This window comes from Thunnus maccoyii, chromosome 4 (assembly GCF_910596095.1).
Source record: "Thunnus maccoyii chromosome 4, fThuMac1.1, whole genome shotgun sequence".
Taxonomy (NCBI): Eukaryota; Metazoa; Chordata; class Actinopteri; order Scombriformes; family Scombridae; genus Thunnus; species Thunnus maccoyii.
In genome coordinates this window covers 5,834,008-5,858,251 of record NC_056536.1, presented here as the reverse complement: position 1 = coordinate 5,858,251, position 24,244 = coordinate 5,834,008, and the positions used below count along the sequence as shown (strand labels likewise).

At 38.7% G+C, this 24,244-nt stretch overlaps 1 protein-coding gene across 5 annotated transcripts in view; it reads left to right on the top strand.

Annotated features, from left to right (window-relative positions):
* The first annotated feature begins 5,841 nt into the window (after nt 1–5,841).
* LOC121896398 (glutathione synthetase-like) overlaps nt 5,842–24,244 on the top strand; it is a 39,136-nt gene continuing 20,733 nt past the window's right edge. Inside the window, exons 1-3 of one of the 5 annotated variants that reach the window (XM_042410262.1) lie at nt 5,842–5,975; nt 22,073–22,119; nt 22,212–22,356. In XM_042410262.1, coding sequence (XP_042266196.1) covers nt 22,222–22,356 — 135 coding nt within the window. In that variant the 5' untranslated portion in view covers nt 5,842–5,975; nt 22,073–22,119; nt 22,212–22,221. Of the gene's footprint in view, nt 5,976–13,184; nt 13,282–14,611; nt 14,628–14,947; nt 14,987–22,072; nt 22,120–22,189; nt 22,357–24,244 lie in introns of those variants that run through there. The other 4 variants (XM_042410258.1, XM_042410259.1, XM_042410261.1 and 1 more) reach the window with 4 other exon arrangements.

The following is a 24,244-nucleotide window of genomic DNA, read 5'->3' as shown; positions in this document are numbered from 1 at the left end:
AACTAGTCCGTACCTACAGAGTAAGGACTGGGGAACAGTGTGAACTTAATAATACAGCCTGCTCCCTGTTGTTACCATGTACTTACAGGGTAACTAGCCTGTATCTGCAGAGTAAGGACTGGGGAATAGTGTGAACTTAATAATACAGCCTGTTCCCTGTTGTTACCATGTACTTACAGGGTAACTAGTCCGTACCTACAGAGTAAGGACTGGGGAATAGTGTGAACTTAATAATACAGCCCGCTCCCTGTTGTTACCATGTACTTACAGGGTAACTAGTCCGTACCTACAGAGTAAGGACTGGGGAACAGTGTGAACTTAATAATACAGCCCGCTCCCTGTTGTTACCATGTACTTACAGGAATAAGAAATATCCCTCATTTTTAAAAAGCAAAGTGATCTGATCCCGACGGACCAGATCCAACAGTTGGTGCCCGAATTATTGATTGATATTAATAATCTCTTGATTTCATAATTCATAATTATCTATGGTAATTATGAATTATTACTATTAACCAAATGCACTCCTACCCGTCCCAACAAAAGCAAATCAGCATTGAAATTACAACTTTGAATTACAATTCTACACTGTGTACATTGTGCATTCAATTATATTATAACCTAGTTTGCAGTTGGATCACCATTACAATACTGACTGAATCAGTGATTTACTTTTCAAATGTTTTCAATGCATTGTTTGAGTTTTGGTTATATGTATGCAACTTGCTGTGCATAACTTGCAATACTACTATCCCTATACCATATACACAAAAATAAACTCTAAATAACTCAGTGGTAAAGCTTAAATGTGATCAAATGAGACTCCTTGGAAAAAGAGATTATGGCATTTTTCTGAATAAATACCCCATCTCTGTTCAAAGATGGTGTGACGTTAGATGTGAATGTCCTCCTTGATTTTTCTCCAGCCGTCCATATACTAGATAGATACATAGACATCTGATGTGTTTCCGGAGCTCTTTGTGTCTCTTATTCAGAGCTGTAGAAAGATGAGAAAAATGATCAAAGGATAGCTTAACTTACTGTATGTGTCAATGGGCAGGTTACACACAGGTAGAAGGAAATATATTGCTCCTCCTTCATCTAGGTTACCTTGTGAATCCAGAACACCACCCGCTTAGTGCCGGGGCTCAGTGTTATTACCAAAAATAAAAAATTTGTTTAATTACCTCCATACACATTGCCAGAAACCAAAAAAATGGTCCATTTTACTATTTTCGTGCTTCCCAAAACTACAAGTCTGCATTTTATTGTCATCAGAAAAATCAGGTTTTAAAAATGTTAAACTCAGTGTTCCTCCTAGGATCCACATGTCTTTGCTGAGTATGTTCCAAAAATATTTCCCTAAATAAATGAATACATTGTTTCCTTCTCAGTCCTCACACACAACCTGTCTAGCTGACAAGCGGTTGCATCGGTTGATTTGTACAGATTAGAGCAATCACTCCTGCTCCTCTATTAGTCAAGAGAACTACTCTATCCCTTAGATGCATGAGTGACTGGACCCTACACTCTTCCATAACTGGGTCAAAAATGACCCATATTGGAATCAATTTGTTTTTATACCATTTTTGTCATTTTGGTTAAGAATAATCACTTGTACAATATTTAGTATTATATTTAGGACACACACACACTACATATAGTAATGTTAGCTAACTTAGTTAGCTAGCTAGTATTAGCTAGTTATAAAGTAGGCTAATTTGTTGATAAATAATAATAACAACAGTCATGAAAGACACACACACAATATTATATGAAGATAATACTTACACGTATCAGCTCTTGCTGTGTAAAATAATCTTCCTGAGGGGTGACACTTCTGATATAGTCTGTGTGGTCCACAGTTAATTTATTCCTGACAGCCACAGTTGATAAGAATCAAAGGTTCCCATTGGATTCCATAGAAATGCATGCGGGTCATTTTTGACCCACTTATGCATCTAAGGGCTATCCTGACCTGCTCATTAGTAACCCTGATGCTGAAAATCTTCTGATACAAGTTTATGGCTATTCATTTAGTGAAGGTGAAGTGAATGAAAATGTAAACCGAATGAAAATGTAATCATTTGGTAAAAACTGTCTGAGATTCATGTATGAGGACTGCGACAGCAGTTGTGTATCACCTGTTCCTAACATACTGTGAACTTTGGCTGATGTCACAGCACAAGGAGGGGATGAGATTTTTTTTTTCTGGCGCTGCTTGTTCTCCCTCTGCAAATGAGTAAGTGTCTAAGTTATTTATTCATAACTAACATAATTTTTTTTAAGTTTAATCATTTCCTTAGCAAGAATGACAAATTTTAGTGATTTGTACCCTGTGATAGTATCTATATATACTGTAATTTGTAATAAAGAGTGATATTGAATAACTGTCAGTTACTGTCAGAATAAGTGAGTAGTCTTACAATCTAGCTAGCAACTAGCTACTAATCAGTCTTAAATTCACATATTCAATGAACCCAATCCTGCTTTGTGAAACACTCCAATTCACTTACCTTTCTCTTGCTAGGCACAAAATGCCCTTTGGTAGTGGAGGCATGTATCTAAGCAATTTTGATACAATATGGATTGGATACAGTGTGGGCACTTGGACATATATTAATTGTCTTTACTTTCTCTGTGTGAAAGGAAGGATGTGTGATGATATCGTTCAAAGGAAGAGCTGGCGAAGTTCTTGTTTTGTAGACGTTTATTAGACGATGGCCATCGGGTCCATTCCATATACAAAGATGGTCTGGGCAATGTACCACTGTCGATGCACAGCTTATATAGGGTTACACATCTGTATCTTATCATATGAATAACATGTTTTCCAGGGGCACTACCTCAGTTGGGAGCCGTCCATCAAGTGATTGACAGCTATCTCACAACATATTATGTGTCACAACATACCCACATCTGGAACAGTTCCAAACTTGACCATGGATCCATTGTTTGTATCTAAAAGGCCCCCCAGAAGGGCTATGCCATATTACCCAAGGTGTCATGCAGACTAGGGAATGTTTCTGTCACACGTCCAACATCCAAAATCAGTAAAATACATAGGGTCAGATAAAATCATACTAACAATTCCCCCTTTTTTTTCTTTTCCTTTTTTCTTTTCCCTTTTTTTTTGCATAAGGATATTATAAAATCAACATATATGACCATAAATGTAGCATCTTACATACACATGTTAAAAATACACATAGTACATGTAAAATCTTCCCTTCCATCTTGTCCTCAACTCTTCATGTTACCATGCTGTTTGCAGAATACATCAGTCTTTATTATCCTCTGTTATGTTAGACTACACCTGCTTCACTCTCCCTCACTTCTAATAGTGACCTGGCTACCATTGTGTCCTCGCTACAACTCTTCACTGGCATCAGGGACGAGGCCCCTATTGGTTCTCCGACCCCCCTTTAACCAGACTTCACCAAATCACTAGCAAGCAAGTGAGAATGCTCCCATGTGCGTCTCTTCATACACAGAGTTTCCATGTATCTCATTATCCCCATCTTCTCCACATTTCTGACTATTACAAAATGTCTCTTAGTCCTTAGTCCACGTTGTTCATTGGATCTTCAGACGATTCGGATGAAACAGACGTTGAGTCATCGTCTTCATTCATCTCAGGTGGAGCGTAGATGTAGGTGTTTCTGATTGGATTCTGGACCAGTATAGTCTTGGAAACAGAAGAAACGGATTTCATGATTAAGGCACGGAAAATTGGGAAACAACAACCCATTATTATGGCTACTATCAACACAATGCCTATGATGGGGGCACATAATCCTACCAGCCAAGCTAAAACAGAATTTCCCCCAAAATATCTTGCGATGTTTTCCCATATCTTGTTTCCTCTGTAACCCATTTCCATTCGTGCATTCCTATTAACTGCAACAATGCTTTCCTGGATATCTCTCAAATTCTTAATCGCAATTGACAAATTGCCACTTCCTTCCTTTCACTATGCTCATGTCCTTTAGCAGAAGCAAGATACCAGCATGCTCGGTGCAGGAGCAGCAAAGGAGACACCACATATGGGCACATCCCATCAACAGGAAAAGGAAGGAACACAGAGCATTTCACAACCTAGTACAAGAAGAAGAAGAAGAGGAAGAAGAAATAAAAAGAATTAGAGCTGCAAGCAATGATGATCAGGCCCTCGCACCTTTGTGCACGTTGGGGCGTGCTGCAGTTGAAGGGCTTTTATTGCAGGTGTTGAAGAAAATTCACTCAAGTCCTTGTTCAAAGTTTGCTCTGGTGGAAGTGGTTTAATAGCATTCCGGAAATGCGGTGAGCATACTGACACAGAGCTGGTCTGATACAGTAGACTGACCCAGAACAGAAGAAATGGAAAGACTTTATACAGTAAGGATCAAAGTAGTGACCAACAAATGGTAAACAAAAGATAGGAGGGGAGGGTATTTACATACAAGATCAAGGCAAATCCAGGGGCAAGACAGGAGGGGTCAAATCAGCAGGGGTCATGAGGTGGAAAGGACAATTGGCATATGTTTGATCAAAGAGTTGTCTCAGACGTCACTTGATTATCAAGTCTCCAAACCAAATGTGTGTTCTCTATTGATGATTAAGTCTGCTCCCAAAAGGTATTCTTCTTCACAGGCATGTAGATGTCTTCAGGCCTGGACTTTCATTGGATGTTGCACAAAGGAGTTAACTCTCATTTCCTGTGTCCACTTTGTGGTGCTAGAGAAAACCCACTAATTATACGTCATGTTGCTGTACATCATGTGTAGATCCCACCACATAAATTTCATGTAAATCGGATGATGTTCGTCACATAAGGCTGACTTCCTGTTCTCAGTAGGTGGCGCTATGACTATGACTCAATATTGACATGTAGATGTGTTCAGGCCGGGACTCTTATCGAGCATGAAAAATTTGACTGGACAATATACATTTGAGTTACAACAATTTCCTGTTTCATGGTGAAACACTGAAATTCGCTGTTGCCACGGAAAAGCGTTCCATGAAAACTCAAAAGCTTCACAATTTAGCAATGCAAAAGTTTTTAGATGACACTGACTGAATTTGAAGTTGCTCAGGTTAATTCTCTTGGAGGAGTTTGTTAAAAATACAACACCTGTAAATGGCAAAAACTGCAAAAAAATTGCCCAGTAAATTCAAAATGGCCGACTTCTTGTTGGACTAAAGGTATGGCTCCAAGAGGCTTTTTTATAAGTCTGGAGATGTAACATCTGCCTACCAAATTTCATTCATCTACATCAAATTCAAAGGTAGGAGCAATGACTGAGAATTGTTAGGGGAGCCAACTTGCCATACCCAAGCCCAAGACCCATATAGGATATCAATTTTCGCCACTTCTGATGCATGTGCAAAGTTTCGTGAGTTTGCGAGCACCCCTAGCACCTCAAAAATGCATTTTGAATCCGTAAAATAAAAATCATAATAATAATTCCTTCAAATACAATAGGACTTTCGCACCACCTGTTGCTTGGGCCCTAAAAATAATAAACCAGCATAAACCCAGTAGGATTCTACCCCTCCGGAGTTTTAACCCAAATAATAAATTATAATAAATTTCTACAATGTAATGAAACAGCTTGAATGAATGTAATGGTGCACTGTTTTGTTGCCAATGTTGTATTTTATTAAGTATGTAGTAAACTTATGGTGAAAATACAGTACATAGCATTTGTAATATAGATGCATATAGCTAATTTGTATAAGAAGGAGCTGGCTGTAATGTTCCCTTTCCACTGAAGCTCATGGGGAGTGGCTTAGAAAATGTAGACTGAGACTACACCACAGCCTTCACTAAGTACTGTAGAAATGAGTTTTGGCAGACACTACCATTACAGGAAGGCGTAGTTTAAATGTGCAAGTTCTTTGCACATTGTTGTGGTTCTGTGTGATACTGTGCCTCTGCAGCACTATTTTCTCAGAAGTTCGATTACCCTGGAAGACCTTCCTCACAATACAAGGTAAGTCTATTTATATGATGCAATTCATATACTGAGAGAGTTTTAACACATATAACTTTACAACCAATTACAAAGTGAAAGCTGAATTGAGACAAGAGACAATGTGAAAGTGCGTCACATAAAAGACACAGAAGTGATTTAAAATGATTTCAAAATTAGAGGGAAGCACGATATAAAGAAATGGAAAAATACAAGTGATAAAAATAGAATGCCAAAGATTGATAATCAAGAAGATTAAAGTAACCTTTCATGGAAAGGAAGTGGGTATATACTGTATGTATACATGTAGTTTTTGACTTTACAGGAATACATTCACCACTGACTATAAAGTTGACAGCATACAGTAAAATAATCAAGGACTCAGAAAAGGTAATGTAAGATATTTATCACATGGATGCATTTAGTCAGTTGGCAACCAGCCAACTGTTGTTCTAATTAATAATAAAAGTGCGCACCTACTGTATAATTAGGGCCTGAGCCTAATTATACAGTAGGTGCGCACTTTTATTATAACTAACAGCCTTCAGTGCAGCTCTCTGGAAATTTGTGTGATGTGACTACTTTATGTATTATATCATTTAGATTTCTAAATGGTTTAATGCTCAACCAGCAATATACATACCGTGGTTGAATGTAGAAGTGTCTTTTAAGTTACAGTTCTAATGGCTAATGTAGATGCTGCGTCCTAAAAGCTCAGAAGTTAATAGGAAAAAGCCTAACATTACTGTCACATTTTTGTTGTTCCAATGTATTAATTGCTGAGAAGACCTAGTCATCTTTGTCAGATGCCTGCATTTTTTAGGACGTGGCAATTAACACTGCAAAAAAAAAGCTATGGAGGTGCTTAAAATCGTTGCCATAATGTGGTGAAAAGGAAAAAGATTCTGACATATCTCCAACAGAAAAAAAACTGATATTGTTCTTATGCAGGAAAGACATTTAAATAATGAAGAATCAGCCAAACTGTAGAGGGACTGGGTAGCTCATGTTTACTACAGTGTGTTTACTTCAAGGAAATGAGGGGTTATAACTCTGGTTTAACAAAATGTTGATTTTTTTGTACATACCTGCCTCTCACACATGGAAGGTAGATGGGTCATATTAGATGCCACTGTGGAGGGTAGATGTCTATACTATTGCAAATATTTATGCACCAAACTGTGCGTCTCCAGAATTTTTCCATGAAGTCTGTGATGTAATGTAATGTTGGAAGTAATAATGTAATTATCAGATGACACTTCAATCAAGTTAGGGATTTATGTATGGATAAAACATCAAGACCTAATCAACATAGTACGTCATCCATTCTGCTATAGACCAATACATTATAAAAAGGCACATTTAAATACAATTAAAAAGGGTTAAATGGAAAATAGGAAAAGCTAAAATAAGACAGATGAAATAGGAGAATAAAAGTTACAGTGCAGTTACAATGCAGTGCAAGATATGAATCAAAAGCCTCAAATTTGATTTAAACAAAGGCCGCGGCAAACAAAAAGGTCTGGATGGTTCATAACATAGCAGTAGATCAGACATGTATTTTGGCCCTAGATCATTCAGTGCTTTGTAAACAACAATAGTATTTTAAAATCAATTATTTGACAGAAAGAAAGCCAGTGTGAAGATCTGAGAGCTAGAGTGATATGATCTACTTTCTTGGTCTTAGTGAGGAGTCAAGCAGCAGTGTTCTGAATCAACTGCAGCTGTCTAATTGACTTTTAGAGAGACCTATAAAGACATCGTTACAATAGTCGAGTCGACTGAAGATAAATGCATGTGTAACATGGTGTACTCAACTACTCATGAATTTATAGTCAACTATGATCCTTTATGACACTTAGGCCATTTATATTTCGACTCAGGAGTGAGTGACACAACTAAGAGAGGTTAAAGAAAATAACTAACTTTATTACAACACAACCAAAAAAACAAGAAAATAAACTTTTAACTCAAATTGTCTCTTACAGCAAAATGCTGTTGTTTTAGTCTTTTTTGTTTATCAGTCTGTAGAAAGAGTTCAGTCATCCACAATTCACAGTTCTTTTCAGTTCTCCTCAGTTCCGGTGTCTGTGCGAATATTGTTGTTGCTACCCAGGTAATGTGTATGTTGAGATTTCATATGCTTATCAGTCCAGGAGTAAGGTTGTTGTCATTCCAGGTATTTTGAGAAAGGCAGGACGAATACTCTCTCTGCGCCCCTGGTATGGATCCTGACTCGCAAAACCAGACCACCTCCTCGGAAACAACCTCAGACTCAAAAAAAAAACAACCTGCACACGGCAGGGAAAATATCTCTCATCACTATTGTTGAATAATTTCATTACTTTAAATAACCATATTTCTCTTACTCTTTCTCTGTATAAATGGCTTAACTCAATTAGTTAATCAACTGTATTTAAACAGCACACAGAAAAAAAACAGCTCTTACAGTCCAATATGAACTTAAATACACTTACATCTTACATTCAACTGTTTATCCTCTGTGAAAACTAGCCACAGTAAAACCAGCTCCTCACTTAATGTAAGAATCCTTCCTCGTTATTACACGAGGAAAAACAAAATGGTGGTTGCGGTGTCACTATTTAAAGACAGCTCATCAATCAATCAATCAATCAATCAATCAATCAACCAATCAATTTTTATTTATATAGCACCAAATCACAACAAAAAGTCATCTCAGGGCACCTTTCACATAGAGCAGAGGGGTGTTCTGAAGAACTGTTTATCTGCTGATATGTGAATGTTTGGGTTGCCAAGTGGAAACCATTGCTGCACTTGTAGTGCTCTTTTGACCATGGGACCTAAGTCCTGTGACTCATATCCTTCTTCTATCATCAATGTCACATGTGGAGTTGAGTTTTTCACCTGAAACCATTCAGTGAGATATTGTGGAAGTGTTACTGCGGCTGCAGCTCCTTCTGGTCTGACATAAACGTCCCCTGCGGTGAGCAACACTTGTCTTCTGCTAAACCGCTCATTCCAACATTCCTCATAGTCTTAATCCAATCCATGGGTGTCAAACTTCATCATGCAGTGTAATGGCAATGGTGATTGTGATGGTTGTTTGAACTGTGCTTGAATCCATGGTTTCCATTGCTCCCACTGCTGCTGTAGCATCGAGTGTTGAGGGTTCAAAGTTATCCAGTAAACTACTGGTTGTAGATAGCCAGACATGTCTGCACATCCACAGTGATGACATTCATCAAACAATGACATCATCAGTCTTTGGTTCGAGGATGTCAGTTCAGGTTGGTCACCTGATTGACCAGGAATGCAAGATGAACACTGTCAGCGGTACACATGATACTAGCTCCCAATGAACAAAGTGTGTCTGCTGAAAACAATAATGATGCAATTACTCTTTTACCACCAATTAGCATAGGTACAGGCTCTATTAGGGGTATTACTTGTCTTTTCCCAGAGAAGCCAACAGTCTTAATTGAAGACTGTGAAAGGGGGAGATTAGAGCCTTCTTTTCCTATACAGGAATAGCATCTCTGTTGTTCTGGTGGTGCCCAAGGTGGTCCATTGTATGGGGCATTTCGTGCTCTACCTCTTCCTCACCTCATGGAGCCTTGACCTCCTCTCAGTGCTTGTCCTCCACGCCCTTGTGCTTGCTGTTGTTGTCTGTAATAATCCCCCTGGGGCACCGGATTAGCTGCACCTGGATGATTGAGATACATATTTATAGGTGGTATTTGTGTTGCTGGGCTAGCAGGCTGTGGACTGTAAGTTGCAGCTGACCACCATAGTTAGGTGCTGTTACTTGTGGTGCAGCTGCCTGCAAAGGCATTGTTTGGTTGTAAGTTGGTTCTTCCTCTTGTGGGAGTGTTGCCGCAATTACAGGAGCTTGGATTTTGCTTTTATTCTTTTTCTTGTCAGTCAGCTCTCCCAATTGCAGCTGTGCTAACTTCTGTAACACTTGTTTGCTCTGTTCTTCATGCTGTTTATTCTCTTTTCTGTACTGCTCTACATAGTGTACTGTGTACTCTGAAAACAACTCTCAATCCATTTTCATCAAACCCACTACAGAGTCTAAACGCTTTTGCACCTCTAGAGGCATGGCCTTTTTTACCATTATTTTAAAGAAGTTTTTGGTTGTAGTGTTTGCATCCCAAGCACTTCCTGTTTCTTCTCTCCATTTACACTGGAAATTGCACAGGAACTTAGCTGGGCATTCTTTGTCCTCCAGCTTTTCTCCTTCCAGTTTTGAGGCATCCATCTTTTCTGGGAACTGCTTCCTAACTTCTTTCCACACATCATTCCTCCAGTGTCCAAAAGGCAAGCTATCTCCTGTACTACCGTTGGCCACTGCCTGCATTTTTCCTGCTCAGAAAATGTACTCTGTAACATGCTTTCCCACCACCTGCATTAACAGAACCTTAATATCCCCAAGGGCTAGCTTATACCCTGCTGTGCTTTCCAGTGCCAAGATCCACTTATTAGCACCATCAGTAAGTTCTGACAGTCTGTCTACTAGTCCCACCATATCCATAAAAGTCTGTGGCATGTATTGATCTACACTGTTCCCCACACTGATGTCTGGTTAATTCTTCCATGTCTTGGTCCGCTTCTAATTCACTCAATCTCTGTTCACTTGTGGTTTGACTTCTTGTTCTCCCACACACTACAACCCTCTGGCATCAAGTCTTCACACCTCTGCAACTCTTGCAGTCGCTTGTGTGCTTCCTGCCTTCCTTTTTCCATTTTGTCAACCTCCTTTTGCAATACTGCTCTTTGTTGTTGTGCATTTAGTGTTGTTTGTTTTGTTCCAGCGGCTTCCCTTATTGATTTGTCCAATTCTTCAAACATTCTTCAGTCCTGCAACACTCTTTCAGTTTGTCTTTCAGACTCTCTCAGTCGTTCCTCTGTTTCTTTTAACATTCTCTGAGCTTCAGCCAATTCCTTTTTATTTCTTTCTCTCTTTCCTTGTCTCTTTTCTTGGTTTCTATTTTCATGACTGTCACCAATCTCTTATCAAAGTCAGCATTTGATCTTCTGTATCATCAATGTTTTCAGTATCATTACCACTGCTTGTTTCACTGTCTTCACTATTACTATCCTCCAACTCTATGAGATGTTTCTGATAGAAAAATCCATGTATTAGTTAAGTAGGTATGGTCATATGTATGTATATATTTGGCGGCAGGGCCTTGAGGGGAACACTATAATAGACATATGGACATCATGGTCATCATGTGAAAGTGAGAGCTCTGTAAAGCTTTGTCTAGGTCTGTTAGAAGGAATCTGTAAACAACTAGAGGTGCCTCCCCAGGGCATCAAGGCCGTCAATATATACTAGTGACTTTCCTTTGTCTTGTCAGAATTCTCCACGGAGACTCTGCGGACTCTCCGTGTCTACAATATATGTTTGGTTTGGATTAAAGAGACGCTTGACTTCAACCAACCTCAGTCTATTTGGTAATTTTTACCTATCAGTTTCTCTTTCTTATCCTTCTTTTTTCCTTTCATCTCTTTTACCTTGGGTGTAGATGTGTGTGTTGGCCCTGTATTGACTGCTCTCTCTTTTTCTTTTTCTCTTTCTTCCCGTTCCCTTGAATCACACCATCTTCTTGCTTGTAGTTGCATGCGTTGTTTGTGGTGCTGGCATACAGTGGTGGTGGTTGTAATGAGGCAAGACCTGTTGGCTGCTTGTGGGAGACTCTTCACTGTTAGTCACTCTTATCTTTATCTTTCCTGATAGTTCCCCTTGGATATCTAATACTCCCTCTACACTGTCTGCTACTTCACCCATTACATACGGTCCTGCTTGATCTAGCTTGTGAGGGTAGATATCATTTTGGTATGGGGGTGGATCAATTATTGGTGGGCCACTTCCCTCTGCTTGCATTACTCCCATCATTTCACCATTTTTAGCTTTCTCAGCCATCTCAGTTTTCACTATCTCCCTTAATTTTTTAATTGACTGTCTGGTATTTTTTCTCCTTCTTGAACAAACCATCCCAAAACCTCTCTCTCTTTTTGCCTCTTCCCCACTCTTGTATTACTAGTGTCAGAAGCTTTATGGTGTTTAATATTAGCCTCTACCTCATCACAGCAGGCAATGTCAAATGTACCCTTGACTGGCCATCGCTTATACTTTCTTGGAGAATCAAACTTCAACTACAATCACACCGAGCCTCCTTTAAAATCGGGATATCCAATACTATCTCCCTACTTACCTAATTCCCATCTAACCTTTCTAGGAGCTATAGTAATATCCAATCTAGGGTTAACTAGTGATCTGTGTTCCCCCTATATTGCATGATCACCAGGCACCCTGAAAAATAGATTAAATGGTACAGTTGCTATTCCTTCTGGATCATGGCAGAATTTCCTCAATATCAGCTCTAATGTCTAAGCTGTTCACAATCTTTGCAAAAATTGTTCCACAAAATGTTAGGAAAATAAGCCCTAACCTGTCTCAAATTAGTCCACTTAATTTATTACAATTTTAAATTTATTTTATTTCAAATAAATCACCTTAGTGACACTCCACTCCTCTATTGTCTATATGTACACTAAAATTGCTGTCCCCTTGGGCTCCCTGGCAATTTCTCCACTTTAATGTAGCTGTGTCCAACTGGTCTTCGACTTAAGCCAAATGGTGTTGCAGTTAAATACTCATAGTGTACTTTGCTTACATTGTAACACAACACAATTCGACACAGACAACACATCTCCTCTTATAACAACCTCAAGAAAAAACTGTATAACTCACTATTATTACCAAATCATAAAATTGCCTCACTCTGCATGTACCAAAATGTTAGTATAGCTCCATTCACACATACATACACCACATTGAACTCTTTCCAACTATTATGTGAAAAATCACGCAATGTTTCAGTCTTACAGATTCAACTTAATGAATGGTCCAGGATGAAGACACTGTGCAATTATCACTTAGACTGTTAAATCAGTTAAATCCCACAATATTCCAATCTACCAGATTCAACTTAATGAATGGTTCAGGATGGAGATACTGTGCGATTCTGATTCAACTGTCTTTATTAATTTATTCACTTATTGGTATAATTTTCTTTTTTTTTAATCACCTTATTGGAAACTAGATTCTCTAGAGGAGGAGTGTTAGTTACCTGCAGTCCGGGCAGACACAATCCGATGCCAGAAACAACAATTTTAGCGGATTTGGTAAAGGGTTCTGCTTACCTCTTAATGGTGGCCACTGTTGGTTCTGGTCAACAGATGCCCTGTCCGGACCCCAGGATCCCCACATCACTACCCTCCTGGCTCGGCTTGCCAGCTGTCATGGGAAATCTTCAGATGGGCCAGAGATCTTCAGGTCACCCACAACTTAGGAATTAATTTACCATTTGTTGAAAAATACAGAAGAAGAATACACTGGAAGCTGAAAGAGTTCAATGTGAATAGGTTTACTGTGCATTAAAGTGAAATACAGAGCAAACTGAGGCTTTGACCCGGGACAAATAACCCAATGCAAAATCATAAAACATTAAATTATATACCTCTCATAACCCCTCCTAATGCGGAGCTTATTTTCTAAACTCCACCTTGCTTGACCTTGACACTTTGGTCATAATCTAGACATGATTCATCTCAGAAAAAATGGTGTCTCAAACCTCTCTAGCATGTATCAATTGTACCTGGCAGTTTTCACATTTCTCATAATAGACATGGCCTAGCGGCCTTCACTCATTGTACACAGAAAATCAAAATGTGACATTACTGATCATCCCCTTCCAAATTCCCTTGGGAACTGTCTCTTACTGATGTAAATGTTGTCTTTGCACAGTTACTAACATGTTGCACAGTTACTAGCATAACTGATTGTTGGGGACATCTGTCTCCACCACAAGTGCCTCTGTATGGTACAACAAGGAAGTGATAATATATGGAAAATCTCTATTTTGGGAAAGATAGGTCAACTCAGGCATACAGATTCTTAATGGATCTTAAAAATAAGCATAAACCTTCTACCTCAGACTTCTAGAGATTCTTACAAATTAGACATTGTATGCTTTTGTATAAAAAATTTAACTTGGTGGTATCATTGAAATGTAGGAGCTCTTCATAAAAAGAAAACATATACAGTTAGGGGCATCAAAATTTTATGAATATATTAGAGGCACTCAGTTGCTATGATTGGCAGGGTTAAAAATGAGTTGGGAAAAAGATACTGGCCAAGGAATCCCAGATGGCTCTTGGAAGAACCTTATAGCTTCTTGCCATACTTATTCACATGAGTCTCAGTCTCAGCTAATACTTTATAAAATAATCAATAGAAGTTACTGGACTCCCTGTAAATTGGTAAAAGTAAAACTAAAGGGCAATGATACATGCTGGAGATGTGGTAAAGAGGTGGGGACTAATGCATCTGTTATTTTTTTTGTGAAAAAGCCAAAATGTGTGAAAAGAGATTGTATCTTGTTAGGAACACACTTGAGCAATTCCCCCATTTGTGTATATTTGGATTATTAGTTGTATTAAATTAAAACTTAAAAATTAAATTGTCAAAACACCTTGCTTATGGTTTTGTCTAGCCACAGTTACTGGTGGTAGACTGCTTAGTATTTTCCTGATCTTGAAACTCGCTTTGCGTGTCTTTGTGGTATTTTGGTGACCAGTGCAGAGCTCACAGTGCACAGGTGGGAGGAGAGGCAGAGACAGGTGGGAGGTTCATTCAAATGGAGCAGCGCAAAGCCAGTTGTATTTTGGTTGAAATTTGGTCATAGATGTAATGCTAAAACAGATGTCTCAGAACCACATCTAGTTGTGGCGCAACATCAATCGGTGCCGATTTTGTGATTTTATCAACAGGACACTGCCAGAGAGGCTTGAGAGAGAAGCAACCGGAGAAACAACCAGGAGAGTTAGCTTGTTTGTCATTGTTGTTAATGATATCAGACTGGTTAAGCAGCAGCCATAAAGTTCTGTTAACTAACAAACAAGATGACCTATAGCCACGAATGGATGTTATGACATGAATACTTCATCTCCATGATAGAAAGAAGAAGACATCAGATAATGTGAGTCAGATACAGCTTCTCTCTCTCTGTCTCTTTGGTCGCTAGTTTCATCTCTGATGGTTAAATGTCTCTGTGTGGCTGTTGTGTGAATTTATCTCCTTAACATGAGTGCAGCAGATATATATATATATATATATATATATATATATATATATATATATATATATATATATATATATATATATATATATATATATATAATGTGCTGTGGGTAGTTTGCTTGTTGAAGTTACAGTGAGATATCTGGACTCACTCATTCATGTGGAATTGATCCCGTTTTTAATTGAGTGGTTGTTCAGTCACCTGTTGATGTTGTATGACCAGTGTGCAGGAGGTCTGGCTGCTTGCTTCTGACAGTTTCTTTAGTTTGTTTTTAAGCTGAGCCGTATATTGAGTAATAAGCTTAAAGTAACTAGAATAACAAGTGTTAACTAGTGGTGTAGTTGATCCGTATGGTTCGGCAGGCATATGAACTGCGGATTAATTGCAAAAATGTAATGTCTCATTTAAGACAAAGTAAACAAACTGCTGTAAGTACAAGTCATGGGCAGACAGCGTGTTGCTAATAGGGATTTTGAAGGGTAACGATCAAACCAGCATCTAACGGGTCCGAAGTGACATCTGTAGGTATGTTTACATGCTGTTTGATGTGCTGCAGCTGAGCAGCTAATTAGCATCTAGCTGCTAACTGATGTTAGCGATGAATGTTTGTTTGGTGGCCCATTCAACAAGCTGCAGGACAGGACGTGTGTTCATGTTTCCAAGTTATCATCAAGTTTTGATGATGTGGACAGAGGCTGATTCATTCACTGCCGTGTTTAAAAGAGGAAGGTATCATGCCTCATATTGCAATAATTGAGCATTGAATATTTCATATATTTTATTTTATTTTATTTAAACATTGGACATATTAAATGTTGTTTTCATTTAAGACCATGGGCAAAAGTTCATTGCTGTTTCTTGCTGTGAGTGTGTTATAGAATAAATGGAAAATAAAGTTTTATGACTCAAATCCGTGATATGATCTGTGAGTTTGTGATCCCTTGCACCCCTAGTGTTAACATGTCAGCTTTGTAGACTATATTTTGTATGTCGTGCACATAGATCAGAGTGTGTAAGTCATGTATTTGATGCATGCATTAATACTTTCTGATGTGAACCTACACTTTTAGATCTGTGAATGTTTTTAGTGTTCAGTCTTTCTAGTATTCAGCACTGATCTGTGTCTGTATCACATTATAAGCTTTGTGGTACTTTATATATTTCTGTATACTAAGAAAATACATAGGAAACACGTGTAAATCATATGATATGTCGTCTGTTTTTGATGAGAACATAAATCTGTTGTCACAATAGAACAGTACTATAAATTTGAACTTCACTTTGTTGGTAAAATGACACATCCTGAACCACTCCACGGCTAAAATGAGCTCTTCTTTGTTTAGAAACAATATGTAGGCTATATGCTAAATGTCTTTAAAGAAGCAGCCTTTACACTGCTCAGGGGTCTTTGTTTTTAAAAGCAAATTGTTTTATTGACATATAAAATTGCCCCCACCCCTCCGATTTCATCAGCTGGGGGACAGTGATATAGTATGATGCAGTTTGTTGTAAGATTCTATGTTGGTTTTCCTCCTGTCCTCCCCAATTTTTTGAGTCATTAGCCGCCACTGGTAGAAAAATACCATCAAAACTAAAATTTGTAGCTCTGTACTGCAGTTTTTCCTTCATTAGGGCCCGAGCACCTAGCAGTTCGCCCACACTCTCCATTCAAATATATGAGTATTTTTCTGTGTCCAGCTGCAGTTACTTATTGTCTCTACACACCTGACAGTACACATTTCAATCAAACTTTGACCAGATCATGTGGGTTAAAAGTCTATACTTTTCTAAAAATAGACTTTAATTTCTAATTAGAAAATTAGGAAATTAATTTGTTTTACACACAAACTCATCAAGAGTTTTCAATTTACTAATTGAAATTCAAGTGAAAGGGCCCAAAACTTGCATGATTTTGATGACACAGGTGTGAGCAAGACAGACATGTCTCACCCTGCAGAAAATTCTCATCCTCACACCATTGAGATTTGATGTTTCGCCATGACAGAGGAAGTTGCTATAACTTTATTGTAAATGCTCCAGTCTGTCCCAAACTTTACATGTTTGATAAGAGTCCCGGCCTGAACACGTCTACATGACAATATTCCATCAGTGATGCAAACTGGCTGAATAGCACCCCCCACGAAATTACAGCGAAGCAGCACCAGCAGCAGGCAAAATAGTGGACAAAGGAAATGATGTTTATCTCCTTCTTGCACTGTCTGAAAACAGCCCGGGTCTAAAGACATCTACATGCCTGTCACAGAGGCCTTGCGACAGCGCCGCAGCCTGACGTGCACGTAGGCACGAGGGCCCGTTCAACGCTGCTTGCAGCTTTAATTAAAACACTAATTCATTAATTTATTAATTTCGTAATTAGTTTATATACTTGTTTTACCACTCAATGCACTCTCCGTGCCCCCCACACCCAAAGCTCTTAAACTTGATGCTGCAGATTTAAACATTATACTCAAGAAGTGCATTTAAGTCTGACTCTGTCCCATAATGAAGGATAAGTGGAAATCACTTTAGTTTTTGGCCAAATCAAAGTAAAATTAATATTATAGATTGAATATTATCTGTGATAAATACCAATATTCTAATTGGTGTTCTAATAGCTGTAGTATGGGCAGTGTTAAACGGACTTGGAAGCAAATCAGCTGGTTAGTGAAAGGGCAGCGCTTTTTATTGCCGATTTAAGTCGAAACTCGGAACATAACCTGCTCTGGACCAGGTTAAGTTTGCAGCATATGTTACCATGGTGATCTAGCCAGGTTAAAAGAGAGCCACCTTCGTGACATTGAAAACCCTGGCTTTAGGCTCAACATAACTCGCTAACCCACTAATCTCGCTTTGTAGTACACCCCTCTGGTCATTTGGTTGAGCTTGTTTATGTTATATTATATATTACTTTGGGGGACTTTATTGCATTTTCGGTTGGATTGTGTTGTGTATTCTGGGATTTGGTTTTCTCTGTGTTTCCCTTGTGTGTTCCTTCACTCCTCCTGTGTTCATGTGCTCACCTGCCCTGCATTACTCAGAGATTCAGGGTCTCGCCTATTTCTTTGGCATGACACGCGCGGTTCTCAGAGGAAATGATCTGTCATATTGACATCACACCAGCAACATCACACCTTTCACTATAATTTCAATGTCTATATCTGTGGAATATGTCACAGACATGAAGTGTCACCACTGCGGGTCAGCCTCACTTGGAGTGGTGACAGAAGTGGGGTTCAACTGGCGAAATGATTAATATAATGGATAAAAAAAAATGAACTTTGTGAGGAGTGCATGTGGCTGACAACCAGACCCCACCACGCTCGTCAGAAAGAAAGCCGCTTTCACCTCACATATTTATTTATTTTTAACAATTGAGCACCGCTCCTTAATCTTTTTCTGACTAAACTAAATATAAATGAAATTTATAATTAAATGATATAAAACATGCTATTATTGATGGCCGTTATCAAAGCCAAACTCTATGTAGAAAGATAGAGCTGGCAGCAGAAGTGCCACAGCAGCAACGCTGTCTGTGTGGACGCTGCAAGCATGCAAGATGCAGCAGTTCAGCGATGCACATGCACTGCTGATGTTCATGCAGGCTGTGTGTCCCAGGTGTTAGCCCTGCCCTGATCCTAATGTCTTCCCCAGTCTATCAGTCTATCAGCCTTGTGTTGTGTCACTGGTTCCTTGTCTGATTACTTTAGTTCCTGTTTTATTTTGAAATGTTTTCTCCTGCTTTGTTACCTTTAATTCCTGTGTTTTCCCACCTTTGTTGATTGCCTCGTGTTTCACCTGTGTCTTGTTTCCCTCACCTGTGTTCAGTTTGTAATCAGACCCTGTGTAGTGAAGTCCTGTTCTCAGTTCAGTTTTTGTCGAGTCGTTTACGTATCTGAGGGGTGTTCCTTCAACACAGCTAAAGAAAGCTGCATTTACTTGAAAAAGCCTGGCTATAATTAACTTCAACTTTCACTTTAGGCTCAAGTCATTCCACTAACGCAGCTTAGCTGTGTCTAGTCAATGCTAAATCTAGCCAGACTGGAATAAGCTTGAAGTGTGCGTGTGCATGGAGTACATAAGCAACCCAGAACAATCCATTGTCGAAAAGACAACACTATGTCGCAAAAAGAAGAGAAAACTAGAGCAGTGTTCTTTTCAGCAGCAGAACAAACCTGCTGATGAAACTATATGAAGAATATAAAGGAGTTTTCACCAAAAAGGGCAATACTGCTGCAATTAACAAGGTGAAGGAGATGACTTGGCACAAAATTGATGACAGATTAAATGTATACCTTTTAGGTGGGTAGTGATAGCCTAAAGGTTATTTACTTATTATTAGAAGGTTGACGGTTCAATCCCCGCATCTAGCTTGATGAGTCTGCATGCTGAAAGTGAAGAGCAGTGCTTGTTCCTGTTCATGGTTTTATCTTTATTTGTTAATAAATGAGTATTCAGATCAGTGACTGTGGTTATATTATCACTAGGCTAGATGATATCAGATGTATATCTAAAATTAGGATATAAGTACAGTGGAAACAGCTTAAGGTGATCACGTCTGTCCGGGTCAAATATCACTATAAGCGGATGATTATTATAACCTTTTCTTTTTCTTTATTTGTCATGCAGAATACCATCTAATTGACATTTGTATATTTATTAGCCTACATGAATATAAAGTTACTGAATTTTAATGACTGTTTCATAATACAATATAGCTGCTTCAAACGCAGTGTGCGCACATTTTTGAAGCAGCAGGTTCTGACTTTTGCCAATTACAAGTTCCTTTATTATAGGCGATAGATAGCGGTGAAATTTACTTAACCCCTCCCCCCATTGTCATAAGTTTCAGGGAGACTTCGTTTTTCATTGCGAGAAGATGACTTTCTTTCTCTGTCATGATTTCAGTGTGCACGCAGCAGCAGCCGCTTATCATAGGAGTAAAGTACAAAAAAAGATTTACATGGTTTAAAATGTTTTGCCATATGTTGTCATGTATGAAAAGACCCAAAATGAATACTGTAGTCGGGCTACTTGATTTCTAAAATTCACAGCAGAAGGACATGGTTTGGACTTTATTTAATTTTCTTTTTGTCCTCACAGTTTGAACAAAATGAGTGAATGAATAAATAAATAACTTGAAAATAACGCTGGCACACTTTTATTTCTTAAATTATGAATACTAAGCTTTTGAGTAAAAGGGTTGCGAGTGCGAATAAACACTTGATGGAAGCGTCTTTTGAGAGTCTGTTTCTGTCTGTCAGACATTCTTTGACATGCAGCTGAGTTAAGCTTGACCGTTAGCCTGCCATGGAGCAGACTAGTTCTGCTGACGAAGTTACCATGGTTACTGAGCTGGGACTCATATAAGCCGCAGAGATGGAACGGAACTCTCACTTAAATTAGCGAGGCTTATCAAAATAAGCCAGGATATCCCGTTAGCCAGCTTGATGGAACACCCCTCTGGTCAGTGTTCCTTGTGGCTGAGTCTTGGTGTCTCCTGTGTCTTTTGAGTTTCAATAAATATTTCTGCATCTGATCCTGCCTGTCTGCCGCCTTCTGCGTTTGGGTCCACCTGCTCAACTCACTTTGTAACAGACCAAACTACATACTTGCTTCAGACGTGCTGCAACAACAGATTAATGCTTAAAATATAAATATAAATACTGTATGTCAATTAAACACTCTCCAACCAAAATTGGCACAGAAAATAATGTTTAATGTTGTTAAAGCAGGAAAATCAGTAAATCAGTCTGCATTGATAAATGAATGTGAGAGATTCCATCTGCTGTCCACAGCTGTTTATACTGTATGAAAAGCTTCTCCTCAAATTCATTAAATCCCAGCAGAATCTGAAGGCAGCAGGACTGATATGTTTAAATCTGCAGCCTCTGAGAATGTAGCTGTATGTTGCTAGCTTAGCTTCATGACACATACATACGCCGTTAGCTGAGTAACAGAAAGAAACAATGTTTACGAGTGCACTTGTCTTAAAACGTCATCAAAAGATTAAAGGTGAAAAAGCTGAAAATCCTGCAGAATACTGAGTCTTGTTAAGTAGACAGTCAGCTGTGAAATTTGCAGAACACACACATAACCACTTACCAATAATGGAGGGAAGACTGTCTCCAAAAATTGAATTTCAGCCATTCCAAATGTAAATTTTCATCCTCTGGAAGGCTGTAAAGACTTTTTAGTTGCTGAACAACCAGCAACAGCAACACTTCTAGCGTCCTGCTTTGCTCATCACCCAGCTGAGATGCAAACTCCTACTACAGAAGTTATGTACCTGGCAGCGGTGGGCTCATGCCAAAGCTTCCTAGCATATTTGATTTGACTTTCTGGTGTGACATAGTAACAATTAACTTTTAAGCTGCAAATTTCAAAATTTCAAATAACTTAAAAAAGAGATAGAATTGAGTAATTTTGCAGCACAGGAGGTCCCACCATCACCCTAATCCATCCCAAAGATAATTTTTCTTATTTTCCACTATACCAGCCCTTTAAGGGAGCTACTCTGTGTTCGTATGAGTCATGTTACTTTATTTATATGTATCAATGATATAAATGATGCAGAGTCTGGTCATTGTGAGGTTATTACCAGATGTTTTTTTTTATTATTATTTTATTCTGCTTGGTTAACAAAAACAGACAAAAATAACAGATAATAGATAAATAACACAAAAAACAAAAAAACTGTGTCCAAGAAAAAAACAAAAATAAACAACAAAAATGATACATAGCTAAACCAAGGGGCTCTTTCTGTGTCAAATTCCATTTGGACCATTTGGATAAGCATTTGAGATGTAAGATTATTTGGAAAGCTTTAGGAGGCTGGCACTTTTTGCCCCAGTATCAGTTGTTTTGCTGTTTTACAAATTCCTAGGACAGATGCACCAGAATTTTTACTACAGGGCAGACTAACAGGTTAATCTGGCCTTTTGACTACATTTTGACTGACAATACTGTGGGTCTACCTACAAGTAGCTGGTTGTGGGAGACATCAGTGGCAACGGGAGACCTCCCTGCATTAGGTTTGTAAACTGGATTACTGGTTCTTCTGTTAATTTCCTTTGTGAAATATATTATCTTTTTTTCTTAAAGGTTGCTGTGTTTTGCCTCTCAGACTCACAGCGATGGCAACAAAAGAGTTTCTCCAGCAGCTGATCTCAAACCCTGATAGATTAAACAATTTAGTGGATGATGCAAAAGAGATGGCTTTTCAACATGGGCTCTTAATGAGGACACATGAGACCCCCAATTCATCTGAGGTAGGGGCAACCACAAAGATTTTGCTTTGTTGTTTATACCTGTATATGTTTTGAATTCATTCTCACTAACTGGTTTCCATCAGAGACTGACATAAAGGGCCCTATTTTTGAGTGCAAGCAGCGCTCCAACTGTTTGGTATTTTTCTGACCTTGAAACTGGCTTTGTTCGTCAGTTTGGTATTTTGGTGACCAATTAAGAGCACACGGTGCACAGGTGGGAGAGGCGCAAACAGGTGGGAGGTTTATTCAGATTGAGCAGCGCAAAGCCAGCAACACCTGCTGATCTATATTCACCTTCACCTAGTCCTTTGGCACTTTGCGCTTCAGTACATACATGAACCAAAATAGCAGGTGCACTTGGAGATGCCCATACTGTCTGTGCACCCAGAGGTCTTCGCAGGTCCAGTGGGTTCTGAGGAACCAAGACCAGACCCAGGACCCGAGTCGGGTGGGGTCCAAATTCCACTCTAATTGTGTCATGTCAGATCTCATTTTACTGCTGCAGGCCTTGGTTCTGTATGTCTATATCCAATATCTGAGTGTATCTGAATGGACCCGAGTATAAGCCATCAGCTCTGATCATGTGGTACGTCACCATCACTGCGGGAGAAAACTGTGTGTTTTAAGGTGAGAGGAGAATGAAAACTGTTAAGACTCGACATGAGGAACAAGGAGAGAACGAAGTGGCATTACCTGTTTGCTCCTGTTTTATGCAAACAGTCAACAAACATGAGAAAGTAGAAAGAAAGTAGTAGAAAGGGAACTGAAGCTAAGTTTATTTTTATTTATTTATGAAGATCAGTCAACTCAAAGATTTATGCTGTTGGTGATTTTTGGAATTTGATTCACATATATTACATTTATTAGCCTATTAATTTACATCACATAAAATGAAGAGTAAATGGGTTAGAACATTGTCTTTTGTCAATGTTTGTGGTTGTTACATGTCACAAGGTTTAAAGTAGAAGTTAAACCCATAAGCAAGTGAACAAGGTTTTAGTAAAGGTTAAAGAAAAGGACATTATCACAAGTTGAAACTAAGATTCATAAAATTTTGTGTTTTATGAAGAGTAACCGAGCTTATAGGGCAGTGCGAGCAAAGTTTAAAGGGTAACTCCATTAATGTGAAAACCTTTTTTTTGTAAAGGATAACTGATTTAATGCATTTCTAAGCCTATTCCCTCTGTAATTATGGTTTATACTTTAATTTGTGCCAAGGTAATTTCCAGTCTTCTTATTTTGTTTTGAAATTGAAATCAACTTGAAGACTAGATAAGTTTCAATGCTCATACAGTTGTCTTGATGCCATTTTAAAGTCTATATTTAGAAAACAGTAATCAACAACCTTCCTGGGTTCTCATATGTAGGCCTACTGTAGCTTACTTTTACACATAGCCTAACAGAAATCCAATTTAAACTCAGTAGTTACACACATTCCGTAACCATTCAAGTATCTCAAATGTCTGATGCAAACGCTGAGACCTGCCATAAAAATGCCAAATCAACTGCTCAACCTGAAGCTTCAGACACCAAGTTTGCAGAAGTAGTGGAGAGACTATGAAAAAGTGAAAGAACCCGAACCCTAACAGAAAAGGAAGGAAAAATTCAAGAAGAAAGGCTGAAGAGTGTACAACATCGGTACAGAATCATCTATGAGAAGTGGAGGTCTAGCATCGACTCAGTCAAAATAAATGAGGCTGTAGCTGAAGCTGATGAATCACAGGAAGTTTCAGCAGTGTTGGATGAACTAGAAAAGGAAGCGACAGAACTTCACAGGCTAGAAGCTAAAGATAAACAAATGTCTAGAGGAAGTGAAGAAATTGAACACCGCAAGGATTCGAGTAAAAGTCTACGATGAAGTCAAAGAAAATTTTGAAGAAACAGATTT